Below are 14826 nucleotides of genomic sequence, written 5' to 3'. Positions count from 1 at the left end.
AAGTTTACAGTTAACCCCTCTTCCTGTTCTGAGATCCTGAAAGATTCAAGTATGTCTGAACATGACACAAACTTGACATTAAAAGGTAAACTTCTTTTTTTTTAAAAAAAAAAAAAAAAAAAAAAAAAGACAAAAATTACGTTGGAACACACTTCCATCTACTTCAGGTATCTGACCTTTTGACCCTAACTTCCATTTTTAAAAGCCAGTGAGAAGATTCATGCACCATACACTTTTCATAACAAGAAGCTTACAGTTTACAGAAAGGAAACAACAGGAAAAGATACACAATAAACTATACTTCTCCTGCTTGGTGTACAACATTTAATTTAACTCTTTATTTTAAGAATGCCCCAAAAAGTTTTGTAGTATGAAGATGGCATTTCTGCCTAGTTTTGGTCATAATGCAGTTCCCCAGATTTTTTTTAATTGCCTTCTTCATTCCTGCACCCAGCCAATATTCATAGTTATTTTTAAACATTTCCCCAAGTTTTCTCCATTTCCATTCCACTGCTACTTTTCAGATCGCAGTATAAAACCCAAAACACTACAACAAAACCCATGCCCTCAATCAAGAAGCTGCGATTGCTACTTGCTCATTAACATCCTCACAGAGCCTGGGAAATAGCACTCACAGGGCAAACAGATTCTGGCCCTCACGACGTATCCAGAAGTATAGCAAGAAATGAGACACAGCAGAACAAGAAACAGATCTTAAAATATTAATTACTCTTCTGATGAATCTTCCAGCTAGGTTTTATTCATTATCAAAAAAGCTAAACAGGGAATCCAAAATGTGCTCTGATACTTTCACATGACACAACTGTCTCGGAAGCCTGGCAGCGCTCTTCCAACACTTATGTTGTACCATACGCTCTCTGAAGCATCTTCTTCCTTTAAAGGGAAAGGTAACTAGGACTTCCTCATCTCTACGTGGCAAGTGCTTTCTGCCTGTACTAATTCTAATTCTTTCAAGACTGAAAAAAGCACAGAGCATATTACAAAATAAAATGTAATACTTTTTCCTGTATCTATACTGTTTTATCAGTCTTATAAATTATCTACAAATGCATAAAACTTAAGCAACATTGTCCAATGCACTCAGAATGGTCCCAAATTCAATTACAAGTAAACCAAATTAAAGATTTATTGTACAGTAAACAGATGGGTGAAAAACTGTAATTTATTGAAACTCATAACTCAAAAAATATAAGATGCTGTAGTGTACAATATGTTACACAAAGCACCCTAGGGTGCACATTCAAGTCAAGTAATAACTCCATCATCCCCCAAACCCTGGTACCCTAGTACTTGTTCCATATACAATCATGCACGTTTACTCTTCAAGAGGAAGACCCCAGTATTCTGATGTGTTAAATAGCACCAATATCGGCATAGCCCACTGAAAAAAATGGGGAGCTAAATTAACTTGGCCAATAATTTTGACAGATAATATACATTCATGGAATTGAACAGTCTAAACTAACCTAAACAGTGTGTACTGTAACAATTACTGTTCTAATTTGAAGTTCTCCCCATATAGCAGTAGTGAAGGCAATCTGCTCTAAGCAAAACTACTTACGAACTTCCTACACAAAGCTCATCTGTCTTTTTTGTTGGAAATAAGTCTATGAGGGGTGTGGAAAACTTGGATCTTTCAAGAACAACTACTGGTCTTAAGTAATGAAGCTGTTTTAAGGCAAGGTCTCCACAGTCCGTTAGTGCCTTGTCCAAGATTGCCCTCAAATTTTCTAAAGAAGGGGCAGATGACGATTCTGACAACAAGGGCTGGATTTCTGTTAGCTGCCCATGATTATTTTGGGTTACGAGTACATTTTCATCATTTACAAAGTTATTTACTGGTGTCTCCCCTTGACCGTCTCCCTCTTTCTCCAAGGTTTTATCTGCTGGCAACTGCTCAGGAGACTCCCATTCTACTACCTCATCAAAATCATCGTCGTCGTCGTCATCTTTTCCCTCGCTTTCCTGAATAAATTTTAAAAATGAAGACTCAAACCCCATTGGTTTATATGTCTTTAAATCAAATAATTTGGACACTGGAGGCTTCTGAGTTTTGTCTTTTGTAGCACAAAATACATTTCTTTCTGCATTTTGATTAACTGCACTATTTTGACATCCTTCTGGGTCTTTCTCTCTTGGCAACTCTAATTGTAAACTGGAGAAGTACGAGCTATTCTCTCTTTCACTATTTTCAGGGAAATCTTCAGGTTTACACATAACTGTCTCCCTGACGTTAGACTCTTCAAAACAGGTGTTCTTTGAACTGTGGTTACATTTTAAAGTGCCGGAATACATAAAGGCACTGGCATCAAAACTCACACCACCTGACGGACATCTTTTTTGGTCGTCATTGCTCACATCTTGAGGATCATGATCAGTATTTGGAACAAGAGGTTTTTCACTTTCCTGCACACACTCGGGGTTAGCTGCTTTACCCTCTTTTACACCTTTTTTATCCAAGTCTGAAGCTGTTCCGGAGCAAGACTGTTTTTCAATCATTATGCCACATTTAACACAAACAACAAGTTTCTGAATCTGTTGCTCTATGTACATATTGGTCATCTGATGTGTGCGCTTATAGTGCCTCACTATACTGCTTTCCAATTTGACAACAGACAAACATCCCTGAACCATGCAAGGGTACTGGGTCTGGTTAGATTTCTCTTTGCACATTTGTAGGGCTTCCTCTTTTGTTTTGAAACTCATCAAATGCTTTTCTCTACTCCTGATAATTCGTTTAGATTTTTCTTTTACCTGCTTCCCATTCTGCTTGCTTACGTCAACACCGTCTTTCAAATAACTTTGTTCATTTTTATCTTTATCTTGATTATCTTCCTCCTCTTTCTGATTTCCAAAGAGACTATCATAATATTCACTATGTCGGAAATACACATGTTGAGAGTAGTGACTGTAATTAGTGAAAATTCGATCACAGCCATTAAGGTCACAATGGATTTCAAAATCTTTGTTTAATTTCTCTTCACTGTCATGTTCTTCTATTAGGTGCTGTTTAAGCTTATCAAAGGTATAAAATACAGCAGGGCAATGGGCTTGGTTACAAACAAATCTTGCAGATTCAGCTTCAGAAAGCAGTTTTTGATCCTCTAAGTGTTCATTGTGGAAGTCACTACAGTGCTTAGCAAGAGATTTGGAACATAAAAACCGCTTACCACACTCTTTGTATTTGCATGCAAATATTTTTTTACATTTGACAAGTTCCCTTTTTGTTCTTGCTTTGTCTTTTTCTAAGCAGAGCTGTTCTTTATTGTACTGGTGAACAGTTCTATAATGGCGAATCAAACCTTTCTGGTTGGTAAATGCAGAGTTGCAACTTTTATGTATACAATGAAATGGTTTGTGGTACTTATGCAATATGTAACATAAGTTTCCTTTAGCAACTGTTCTTTTGCTTCCTCTTCCCTGTCTTGCTTCCAGTTCTTCCCTGTGACTGTCCAGAGAAGCTGTATTAGATGTTTTTCTTGTTACATTATTGTCTGTCTCTTCACTGGACTCCAAATCTGTCTCAGAACTAGTGTCTTCCTTCTTCGGATGACACAGCTGCTCTGAGTAGTCTGAATGTTCACTGAATTCGATGCTGGTTGCGCAGACAGGTGTTGGAACACCGCTATTTTTACGCATGTCACCTGTACATAAACCTACAGGATCAAATTTTTCATTAGAGCAGACCTTGTGAGTGACCCTCTCACAGCCAATTTGATGTTTGTTTCTATAGTGAATTCTAAGGTGTGTTTTTCTTGTAAATGATCTTTGGCAAATATGACACTTAAACGGCGAGTACCGATGCTGAAACATATTTAACTGAAGAACCATTTCCTTGGAATAGTTATGCTTTTTAACGTAATGCATTAGGAGAGCTTCTCTGGTCACAAACTCACACGTACATCCTTGACATTCACAGAAAAAGGGTTTAGCTGCCAGCTGAGTAAGGTACTGGCTGGGTAAATTATCTTGTTGCTCTTGAAGCTGAAATTTTGAGGTAGTTCCATCTACAGATCCGGGGCACTTGGCATCCCTAGATGAGTAGGACTGTAAGGAGCCCAAGTAAGACTTGTGTTTTGAAGAATTCTGAATGTTAGAATTTTTCAAACTTAGGTGTTTCAAGCCTAACATTAGTTCCAACATGTTATCTTCAATATTTGATTCTTTAGAGCTGTCATAAAAAGATGTTTCTGGAGAAGAAGGACATGTTTCCTCTTTCAGGCCATTGTTTCCTTTACCATCTATAGTACAATATGAGCTTTCTGGAGAGTCAGCATTTGTGTCTGAATTATGACCTAACTCTGTAGTAATGTCTGCAGGGAATCTGCTGTCCTGAGTGTCACTCATCAGATCGAGAAAGTCTTTAGTTTTCATCTCTGTATGTTTTTTACCTTTAAAATTATACGGATGGGGTCTGCGAAGGTGTTTTTGGATACTTCTGGAATTTTTGTGTGTAGAACAGCAGCCTCCAAAACCACAGGAAAGATTTTTTTCATCAAAGCCAACTGCCACATTGGAACACTGTTGTTTCACATCTGCTGGATGGAAGACCTCTTCCTGGGACAGGAGAAAACCTGGGACCGCCTGATTGTGAACCATTGTTTCAATCATCAGAGGAGACACCTGGCCTTGGTTTACCGCAGCACCTGTGCTGTGCTCCCCACAATGAAGACTGCAATTACTTTCACTGTCTAGATCTTCACTATCAGAGAGAGCTTCTTCCTTAATCTGCGGAACTTCCTGAGAGCCTGAGGGATCCAAGTTATCATTCAGGCTGGAATTTTCAGATTGTTCAAGCAGCTGAGGCTCTGGAAGATAACTGCATTTGTCTTTTGAAACTGACGCCTCAAGTTTGAAAGTCTGCTTCACTTCCCCATTTGAGACTTCAATATTATGCACTGCAAGGTGATTTTGAAATTCAGTTTTTGAATAATAAAACTTTTTGCAACCAAAGAAGTTGCAGGTGTACGATGCGTCTCTGAAGTGCTGCGCCTCATGATGGTAAAGCTGCCCTAAGTCACTGAAAACAATATTACAGCCATTTAGCTCACATTTGTAACGAAGATCATCATGTGTTTGTTTGTGATTGAGAAGCTCGTTAACTGACCCAAATCTAGCGTAACAATCCATTGACACACACATATACGGCTGAGGCCCACAGTGCACACGTTCATGCTCCCGCAGATGAAAGGATGTCATGAAGTGTCGGCGACAGAAAGCACATTTCTCTCTCCTGTTTTTCATATCCAAGTAGTGTTTTGCATTCTCATCGTTGTTTTGATGTTCAGCTTTCAGATGTACACTTAAGTATTTAAACTGTTTAAATACTCTAGAACAATCTGTTCCGGGACACGGATATATGTCTCTGTCTTGTAGCTGGCAATTTTCCAGTTGGCTGAACGTGACATATTCGTGTGTGTCATTTTCGAAGTTTTCAGGCAGCTGTGGCTGATCTGACTTTTCCTGAAACGCTGGAGGCGGGCTGCTGGAAGCTGTTGTCTTTTGTGGTGATCTCTCTTTTTTCAGTATGATTTTCTTTTTAGGTCTGTGCGTTCTACTAGGTGGCATTTTAACATGTTCCATTACATGTGGTACAAAAAATTCTTTTCTCTTGAACTTTTTTGTACACACTGGACATGTATAAACACCATCTTCCATATGCATCTTAGAATGATGCAGTATTCTAGCCTCTATACACTCCCTTTTGCAGAGCACACAAAAAAATTTGTATTGAAGCCATCTCTGATACCTTTCTGAAGAACCAATGGGTTTTTTCACTCTCGCTTTTTCTTTAGGGTGGTTCATTGTGTCTTTTCCATCATAATATTTATGTTCTTTTGTCTCATCATAGTCACTAAAGAAAGTGTCTAACATGTCGGTTTCATTGATTGACATATTACAACTTGCATCATCCTCTGAATCAGAAGCTACTTTTCCTAACAGTTTAAGGCAATGTCGCTTTAAAGTCTTCCAGTCCCAAAATTCAGGATCAAATGGCCAATATGCTTTTAAAGCTAACAGCAGCTCACAACGGAGTGAATTTGGAACCATTGCATTTTCTTCATCAAATTTTTGATCTGGTTGCATATAGAGCTCTTCTAACACATTAAATCCACTCAAAGTTGGCTCGAGCAAAAATTCCGTGAGCTGACAAGCTCTCCTAACTTCAAGGTCTTCTGGTAAAAGGCATGCAATTGTTTTACATACTGATGTCTTCATTTCATCACTTCCGTTTGATCTGATCTGAAGGGCTCTCACACATAACAGAACAGACACAGCAAGTCCTGCTTCTTCTGCCTGTTATAAAAGAACAAAACAAACCACACAAAAAAAAACCCAAAAAACAGCCACAAAACAAATGTTACTTTTCTTTGATAAGTACATTTTCTCGAGAACTGTTCTATGAAAAAAGTGTGCAATGAGAGCATCCAACAGACTACAGCCCACTCAGAGTGTACTCAGGCTTCTGAGAGTTAAGTGCCCAAGTCACTTGCACACTCCAAAAAGTTGTGGTTTATTTCACATGAGGAACCTGCTCTACCTCGCAAGCGAGGGGAGCCACTTCATGTTTAGGGCACTCTGTGGAGGAGTCACACAAACGAGTTTAGGCATTAGATGTTGCAAAACATCCTTCTGACCCCTCTCTCTCTTCACTGAGTGACTCTCAATCGTAACTAAAGTAAGAGAATTGTGTAAAGTCTCCACATACATTCCTTCTGCAGCACCCTAACAGGATATGGATTCAGAAGGTGCTGTACTGTGTAATAAGGAAATTAATGTAAATTTACACCCTGAAACAAAATAACCTTCAATAGCATAAGCAGTACAGTACCAGAAATGATTCATGAAGGTAACTGGCATTTCACTTCCAAGCATTTTCTAAGGAGTCTATGCAACTTTAAGGTGCTGCTCAATAGCACCAGGAAGATACCTACGAATATAACTCAAATGCTGATTTAAAAAACCCCGATACATTCCAAATTTTACATGGACAAAATGGAAAGTTACCTTGTTCCAAAATCATACTTTACAGCATAAACAATCTGAATGCATTAAATAACTATTTAGTCATTATTAGTGAAGATAAGTAACAGTTAAAATATTTATGAATAGTGCAGAGAGATGACATGTGGCTAACAGAACTACGCCCACACCAGCTCAGATGGTAAAAATCCAAAAGAACTAAGAACAAGTTAAAACAATTAGCAAGCTCTTATACTCGCCGTGCACGACCTATTGCAAGTCATGCAATACTTCTTTAATTCAATAACAGCATTAATTTGCTAGACAGCAATAAAAACCCTACTTCTCCAGGAGAAGAATTTTTAATATGGTTTAGAAGGAAACACAGAAAGAACTGTTACATAATTAACAATGTATTATGCTTTATATATAAAGTGCCCATTCACACACATTTTAAAAGCAGAAATGGGCCAACTTCAGAGAAATTTGGAGCAAACGCTTCTCTGTGCCATCACTGCTGGAATTCACCTATGCCAAATTAGAGTTCCAGACTCTCTATGGTCTGTCAAAAGGACAATCATGTAACGTTTCTCATCGCTACTGTGACTACCATAGGGATCTGATACTTGCTTTTCTCTTATCAAATCACACTTGATAACTCATTTCGTTCACAGCATTAACTCTAGCCAGTGAAAGACTCCCAGGCAAAGGAACCTGAAGCTAGAGAGAAATTTAATTGAAAAAAGGAACCCTGTCTGTTTCAGCCATAATCCATTTGATGCCTTAACTCTGAATTAACTCATCTCCATATAAGAATGCAAAAAGATGAGCAAATCTGGGATGGTACTGTTAACTGAAACATTCATAAAACTGCAATTCATGTGGGAAATTCTACTCCACATGTGCAAAACTATACTGTTTTTCAGGAAGAAATGTCTGAAATCTTTTGGAAATGGTGACATTCCTAAGGGAAAATCCCATATCTAATTTAAGGCCTGTGATCCATCTAATACAGTTACTAAAACAGTTAAAATCCTGTTATTATCAGCTTACTTATTTTCTCCTCTGTTAAAGTGTGCCTGATTAATTCTCATTCATAATTGCCTTCCACGAATCTGGCTTCATATAGTGACCAGACACAGGAAATTTCAGCCTAACCAGTTCCAGGAGTCAGAGCAGCCACCCAAGGAAGACAGATACATCCTACTGAGCAGCTACCCAGATTTAACCACAGCTACCCCTTCCGCTTTGCTTAGGAAAACATGCTACATTTGCCTCCTGGGTAGATGGATCAATTAAAGTCTTTCCATTACTGCTCAAACAGAGGTTGCAGTTTTATAAAAATTTCTGCTAAGCATCTCTTGAACCTTCCTGCAACTGTCTAGATATGCATTAGGACAGAAGGCACAAGTCCAGATGTGATGGTATCACACATTTTAAGGAAAAGATACTTTCTCAGAACACAAAAATACGAGACATTTTAGCCAAGTCTCCATTTCTTAGAGATGCTGCAGAAAATTGTTGCTGTGCCTCGCTTCTAAACGAGGATCGGATCAAAACACAGCCATGTTTTGTTTGCAAAAGACTGACAGACTGTATTTTTGGAGTAACAACCAAACCATTCCACATTGTTTGAAGGTCACTTCATTGTGTCAAGCTGACACAAAACTAAAATGGCAGACATTGCTCAGAGATTTTTATTAGTAAGTTATTAGGCACTTAATCAGAAAGTATGAATAATGAAATAAACTATATTTCATATAAGTTCAGTAGACCTATTAACAATAAATCAATGTAAACAGTTCTGTCTGCATCCAAAAACTCTGGACTGCAGCTTACTTACTTCAGACTGTATGACTCTTATCAAGAAAAATAAATGCTGTAGTGTCTTGGCAATGATGCCAAACTGACGACATCTCTCCAAAAAGGAATCTAAAGAAGGATCTATTCTTCTCTGCAGTTTGCTCCAGAAAAGCGTCAATTCCCTGCAAAGAGTTGAAAGCTGAATGTAAAAAGAAATGCAGATATACACAATTTGTCCACAGTCTACACACTTTAGTTCAGAGTTGACCACAACAATTTAAGTGTTATTAAAAAACAGAATACACTTCAATTGGGTCTTGATCTCAGAGAGATGCTGAAGAGAACTGTGCCTTACTCCTACACAAGCATCAGATCAAAACACAGTGTGTCTCCTGTTATTTAATGGGGAAAGACACTGGCAACAGGATTAATCTCGCTTACTGCAGGCATCTATGGCTTAGCTGCATAGACTGCCTTTCTAGACAAGAAAGGCACCACCCCACCTTAGAGCCTTAACTTTTCACACAAAAGTTTAAAATAGGTAAGATGAACCATAATGTAAAGTAGCCACTTCTCTCCCACTAGGCAAGTAGCTTAGATGTTGACATCTACATTTAAATGATGTAACTGCCACTCACTGCTTTAGAAGATTTAGAAGATGACAGTATTTTATCTCTCCTTGGAGAATAAAGCAATCAGCTAGCTCAGAACTACTGCCCAGAGCAGTATTACTTCAATAAAGTTCCAAGCACGACAGATACCTCCAGTCTTAAAAGTAGCATTACATATTATTTTACGATTATCAGCAACAATCATTGCAAAATCTCCAGTTTTGGTGAGGAATAACATATATAAACCCAAAGTTTGCTTTCATCTTCAGCCGTGAGTTACAGGACCTGAAAGTTTCATTGAAATTCTAACTAGTTTCAGTTCAGTCTTTGTACTGCAAGCAAAAAAAATTGCCCACAGTTGTCACAAAAGAAATAAATGTTATTCTGTAAAAATAAATGCCTCATTGGTGAAGTCTGTTCTCCAGTCCCAATAGTACAAAAGTCTCAGCTACAGGTGAAGGTGAAGTTCAACTCTCTTCATTTCCACCCTAGGGATACAGCTTTTAGACAGAACTGCTTAACAAGTCTCCTTGGACAACAGCAAATCATGTAGTTCACCCTGGAAGAACGTTAGTTGTTGTTGGGTTTTTTTTTTTGGTTGGTTTTGTTTTTTCTTTAAAAAGAGAACAGGGGATGGACTTCAGCCTTGTATCTCTTTGGACATGGCTCTAATCTAATCTGTAATGACATTTTGGTAGTGAAAAACAGCAAGCCCCTAGAACTTCCAAGTGTGCTGGACTCTGCTGCCTTGAGTCTTCCACAAGTTCGTTTCCCTCTACAAGGCATGCTTTTGCTTAAAAAGACATTTCTAGCCTGAAACAGAAGCAACATGCAAATACTTCTGGCCTTTTTGTACAGCGGATCAGACCAGGGTGAACTGCATCAACCTGCTGACACTTCAGTGCTGTGAAAACTTTCCTTAACGGCTTTAAAATGTGGAGTAGATGAACATGCCACAGCTGACCAAGTCCCAGTTCCCAAGATAAACTCCAGACGTTTGGTAACATCAAGCCTCATGTAGAACATTCAGCCATGCCTTGAAAGCTGAAACTACAAATTCATTTTTTAAGGGGCAGAAAATAGCTTCCCTACTTCGGCTCTAGCAGTTTGCCGCTGCTGAAACAGAGATGCAAAAAAGTTTTGGATCTCCAGCTAGTTATGAGGGCAGAGATGTTTTACAGTGGCTATTTGGCCAAGATCTAGTACTACAATTCCCAGAGTTACAGAAACTGCAAAAATATATGAAGAACTATAAGGCGGCTTTTAGGAGCAGGGGGGTGGGGTAGGCAGGGAGAGAAAAAGTTAAAGGATGCTGCCTCTGCACATTGGTACTACTTACATCTCTACAGAGGAAGGGGAAAAAAAAGGTATCACACTATCATGGGTCTAAGTACTCAAGAGGGAGGAACTTAACTACAACCACAAAGCTTAGGAGTTTAATATCAACCAAGACAGCACTGATCCACTACTCAGAGCTACTATATCGCTGAAGCATTACTATTAATGCCAACAATATGAGTACTGTCTCATTTTTCAACAATTTAAACATTACTTTTGTCTAGCTGCTCTATTACTGTAGCAAGATGAATCCTTATTTATTTTTTTCACAAGTTATCTAGAAAGTGCTTCAGTCTGACGCGCTTCTCAAGTTAAAGATACATCCACTTTCTCTACATATTTTTGTACCATATATTACTCAACTCACTTGCACTGAAGCCAGTGAGGAACAGTTAGGAGTAGCAGTAATACTTATTACTTACCAAGAGCAATACACATTTGCTGTTTGAAGCTGATGAGTAAGGTATGTTGTACAAAGAATAAATGCAGTGTTTTCTTGTCCCTCAGATTCCAGATTACATATGATGTCCAGTACTTCTTTGCAATCTACCTTTGCAATCTTAAAGAAAGAAAAGAAAATTAAAAGAAAAGGCACTTTACGGTCAGAGTGTTTACAGAAGAAATGCTTGTCTACTGTATTCAAAGGAAATGGTCTCACAAACACGTAACAAAACACTAAGTCTCCTTTTAATACCCAGAGCTCATACCACACCTTTCAGCTACAGAACGGCACAAGAAGTTCACGTATGTTAGTTCTGATCCCTTCTCAGTATTAGTTTTCTCTGGGACCATCTTCCATTTTGGGCAGCTCAGCAAAATACTTACATACAGGGAACAGTATATCTAAAACTTCCCAATCCTCCTCTGCACTTGAAGGCACCCGTTTTCTTTCTTTTTGAAAACTGAAACCCAGGTCCAAAAAGATCAAGAGATGTGAAAAAGCCAGTGTCTTGTCCTTTTTGTCCGTACGTGCCGATTCTGAACAATCACACTCCAAAACATGATGTTAAAAATAGAAGTGGTTAGAGAAGAGAGAAATCCCATGGAAGCTCTGAAAAGCGTACTTAAAGGTAGTACCTCGTCATGTATCAAACCAGGGCACTAGCTTGGTTATAAGTCAAGTATTTTAGACCACAACAGTAACTACGAAGTGCCTTTCATATTAAGCCAACGCTGGTTTCAATACATGTTTTCCACTGGATCTATTCCACCTCACAGAACAGATTGCACTGCAGCAACATCTACTTTAATCAAGCTGTTGCTACTATAAACAATTCAAGCCTCTTATTAATCATGAAAAATAATGATCCAGAAAGAACAAAGGGAAGTTAAAATATACCAAACTCATTTTCACAGCCATCTCATCCAGCAGGAAGAGCAGAAGCAGGTATATTACCCCAGTTTTCTATACAGGCCTGACATGCTTTTTTGCAATAGTACAAGCATTTTATTACCTACTTGTTAACTACTGTGCTGGAGAACCTCTTTAATTAGCATTCTAATTGATTCAATAAAATCGACAAATTCAAGCCAAACATTGGAATCAGTAAGCCAGACAGCAATTCTTTATTCTGTTACTTTCCATGTCTCTCGCTGAGCAGCAGCATTTCTTGTGAACAAATAATTTCATAGTCACATTGTTACATGTGTGTCTTAGGATCAATCCAAGGTACCAGAAATGCAAGAGGTTTAATTAGGTGCTTAGCATAATTTGATTCGATTAATCAATCTGTGTTCTGGCTTTGATACTTGACTGGCAAGTAAAGACTTTTTTGAGTATCCAGGTAAAAGACACAGCTACACCGTAACTCTTACATGAAACTAAAAACTGAACACAGTCTAATGTGATTCCTCTGCCACTCATCGTTAGCAGCCAACCCCACCAAAGCACATGTTGCAAGTTACCCACATAACCCCAACGCCTCCAGTACGATCCTGCCTGCAGTGAGCTGTTAAACGCATTCACTGCTCCTACAGCAAACTGAAGAGACAGTCTGAGGCTACACCTATCCAAATATTTATTTTTCAAAAGAAATGTTTTTAAAGGAATGCTTTTAAATAGTTTACATGTGTAACAAGAACACTCCAAACAAGTCTGCCACTCACTCAGGAAGCACAGACATCAGTTGCATTTGTGGGGTTTTTAATAGATATGTGAAGCTCCCCCAGTTTATCAGAGTCTTACTCAAAATGTTCAAGTCTCACATTTAAAACTGCACCAAACCCCCACAACTCTAAGGAGAACAGTGAGACTGATAAAGTAACAGATGATGTGTGAGATCAAGAGGCAGAGGCAAGAGCCCTATGACTGCTGTTATGACTGCAACGTGTTAACACAAATTATTACTATGTTACTGTAAAATGAAGACTAACTAGTTTGAGTTCTGGAGCAACAACTCTAAAGGGGGTTTTGTCTGTTTTGTGGGTTTGGTTTTTTTTAAACTTCTCTTTACTAAGTCAGAACAACTAGAAGACCAGTAACTGCTCTAGTACTAGTATTTGAGTCAGAAAAGACAGATTTTCAATCATATTCCCCTTGTAAGGTGGATGATTTATTTATAGAAATTCTACTTCAATCATAAATTACTAATTATTATTACTTAAATTTAAATAGTTTAATTTACATCGTTCAATGGAAATAAAGCCAGTTACAAGCTTTATTTAAGCTTTCAAACACATCTAAAAACTTGAATGCAAGCATAGAATACGTACTCATCTACACCAGCAGTTCATACAAATGTTCTTTCCTACTGCAGCCTGCAACAGATCATCTCTTTTCACAACTCTGCTGCAACAGTTTCACTCTTCAGCCTCAGTTCTTAGTACTGCAGAAATAAATTTTCAAATGCTTGATATGTTAAAAAGGGACTATGGATTACTAACCTCCTTAATGGAGTCTTCATTAGGCAGCATAGAACACACACATGTGATGTAGGCTTGGCGAAAAGATGAAACATTTGCAATTTCTGGAGAATCTGCACACAATTTTGACAAGAAAGTAGCTTGCGGGATGCAGTTTGACTTCATCAAATGTTTTATTCGCATCTGCAGAAAGGAAGGCCCTTCTCGTGTAATCAATTTGTTAGCTTTGGAAAGAAAAAAAAAAATCTTTGTGAATACACCAATTTACAGCTGACAACTGAAACTGGCTCGCTGTACAAATCAAAGTGACAGCAATGAACAGAATATCTTCTCCCGAACAAATTCAGACCACCTATGTAGAGAGAGAATGCTGGGGTACAGAAGACAGACACCCCCTCCCCAACCAAAAGCTAGCATCCAGTAAGGAAGTATGCCACAGCAGCGGCTAAAGGACACCGATCAGACCATACAGTGTTTTGAACAAGTTACCAGTAGTTTAGATGACATTCAAGATCTTCAGCTTTTAATTGTAGCTTCATATTCCAAAGAACCAAAAATATTTCAAACAAAGCATTATGGTCTTTTCAACTGGAGATTTTTCTACCCAAGTTGTTAAAGGTCTTTTCCAAACTAAATGATTCTATAATGCAAAATATACAAAATGAAGTTGAAATTGAAAATGTTGTCTTTGCGGGACTTTGGAAGAATTGTGTTTAATACATGCTAGGCTTAAGTTCTAGATCTACCAAATAAAGCTAATCATTATAAAACTTGATCAACTAATTCAACAGTAAAAATGTAATTTCAGCTTATTTTTGTAAACAGTTAAAATTCACTTCATCAGATTAAAAACTTGGCAGATTTTGTTTGATTCTCTTCCCAGGTACTTAACAGAACCACGGAATTATCTCAAGTTGGAAGGGACCTATAAGGACAACTGACCCCAGCTCCCTGCTATCCGCAGGATACCCAAAACTAAACCGTGTGCCTAAAAGCATCATCCAGACGCTCCCTGAACTCTGACAGGCTTGGTGCTGCGACCACTGCCCTGGGGAGCCTGTTCCAGAGACTGCCCACCCTCTCGGTGAAGAGCTGTCTCCAGGTGTCCAGTTCCGAACGTCCTTATCTCCTTTCCTTGTGTCCTGTCGCTGGTCACCAGAGATCAGCCCCTCCCCACCGCTGCCCACCTTGAGGGAGGTGCGGCCCTCCAGGAGCTCACCCTTCAGAC

The 14826-nt window shown here is 38.6% G+C and overlaps 1 protein-coding gene across 5 annotated transcripts in view; it reads right to left on the bottom strand.

Annotated features, from left to right (window-relative positions):
* Positions 1 to 1165: 1165 nt before the first annotated feature.
* Positions 1166 to 14826, bottom strand: part of RLF (RLF zinc finger) — a 41806-nt gene continuing 28145 nt past the window's right edge. For all 5 annotated transcript variants that reach the window (XM_056333851.1, XM_056333855.1, XM_056333854.1 and 2 more), the window contains 4 exons: positions 13620 to 13822; positions 11159 to 11295; positions 8828 to 8969; positions 1166 to 6318 (listed from right to left, as the gene is read on the bottom strand). In XM_056333851.1, the coding sequence (XP_056189826.1) occupies positions 1579 to 6318; positions 8828 to 8969; positions 11159 to 11295; positions 13620 to 13822 (5222 nt within the window). In that variant the 3' untranslated portion in view covers positions 1166 to 1578. The remainder of the gene's footprint in view (positions 6319 to 8827; positions 8970 to 11158; positions 11296 to 13619; positions 13823 to 14826) is intronic.

The sequence above is a fragment of the Falco biarmicus genome, chromosome 3 (assembly GCF_023638135.1).
Source record: "Falco biarmicus isolate bFalBia1 chromosome 3, bFalBia1.pri, whole genome shotgun sequence".
Taxonomy (NCBI): domain Eukaryota; kingdom Metazoa; phylum Chordata; class Aves; order Falconiformes; family Falconidae; genus Falco; species Falco biarmicus.
This window is presented reverse-complemented; position numbering and strand designations above follow the sequence as displayed.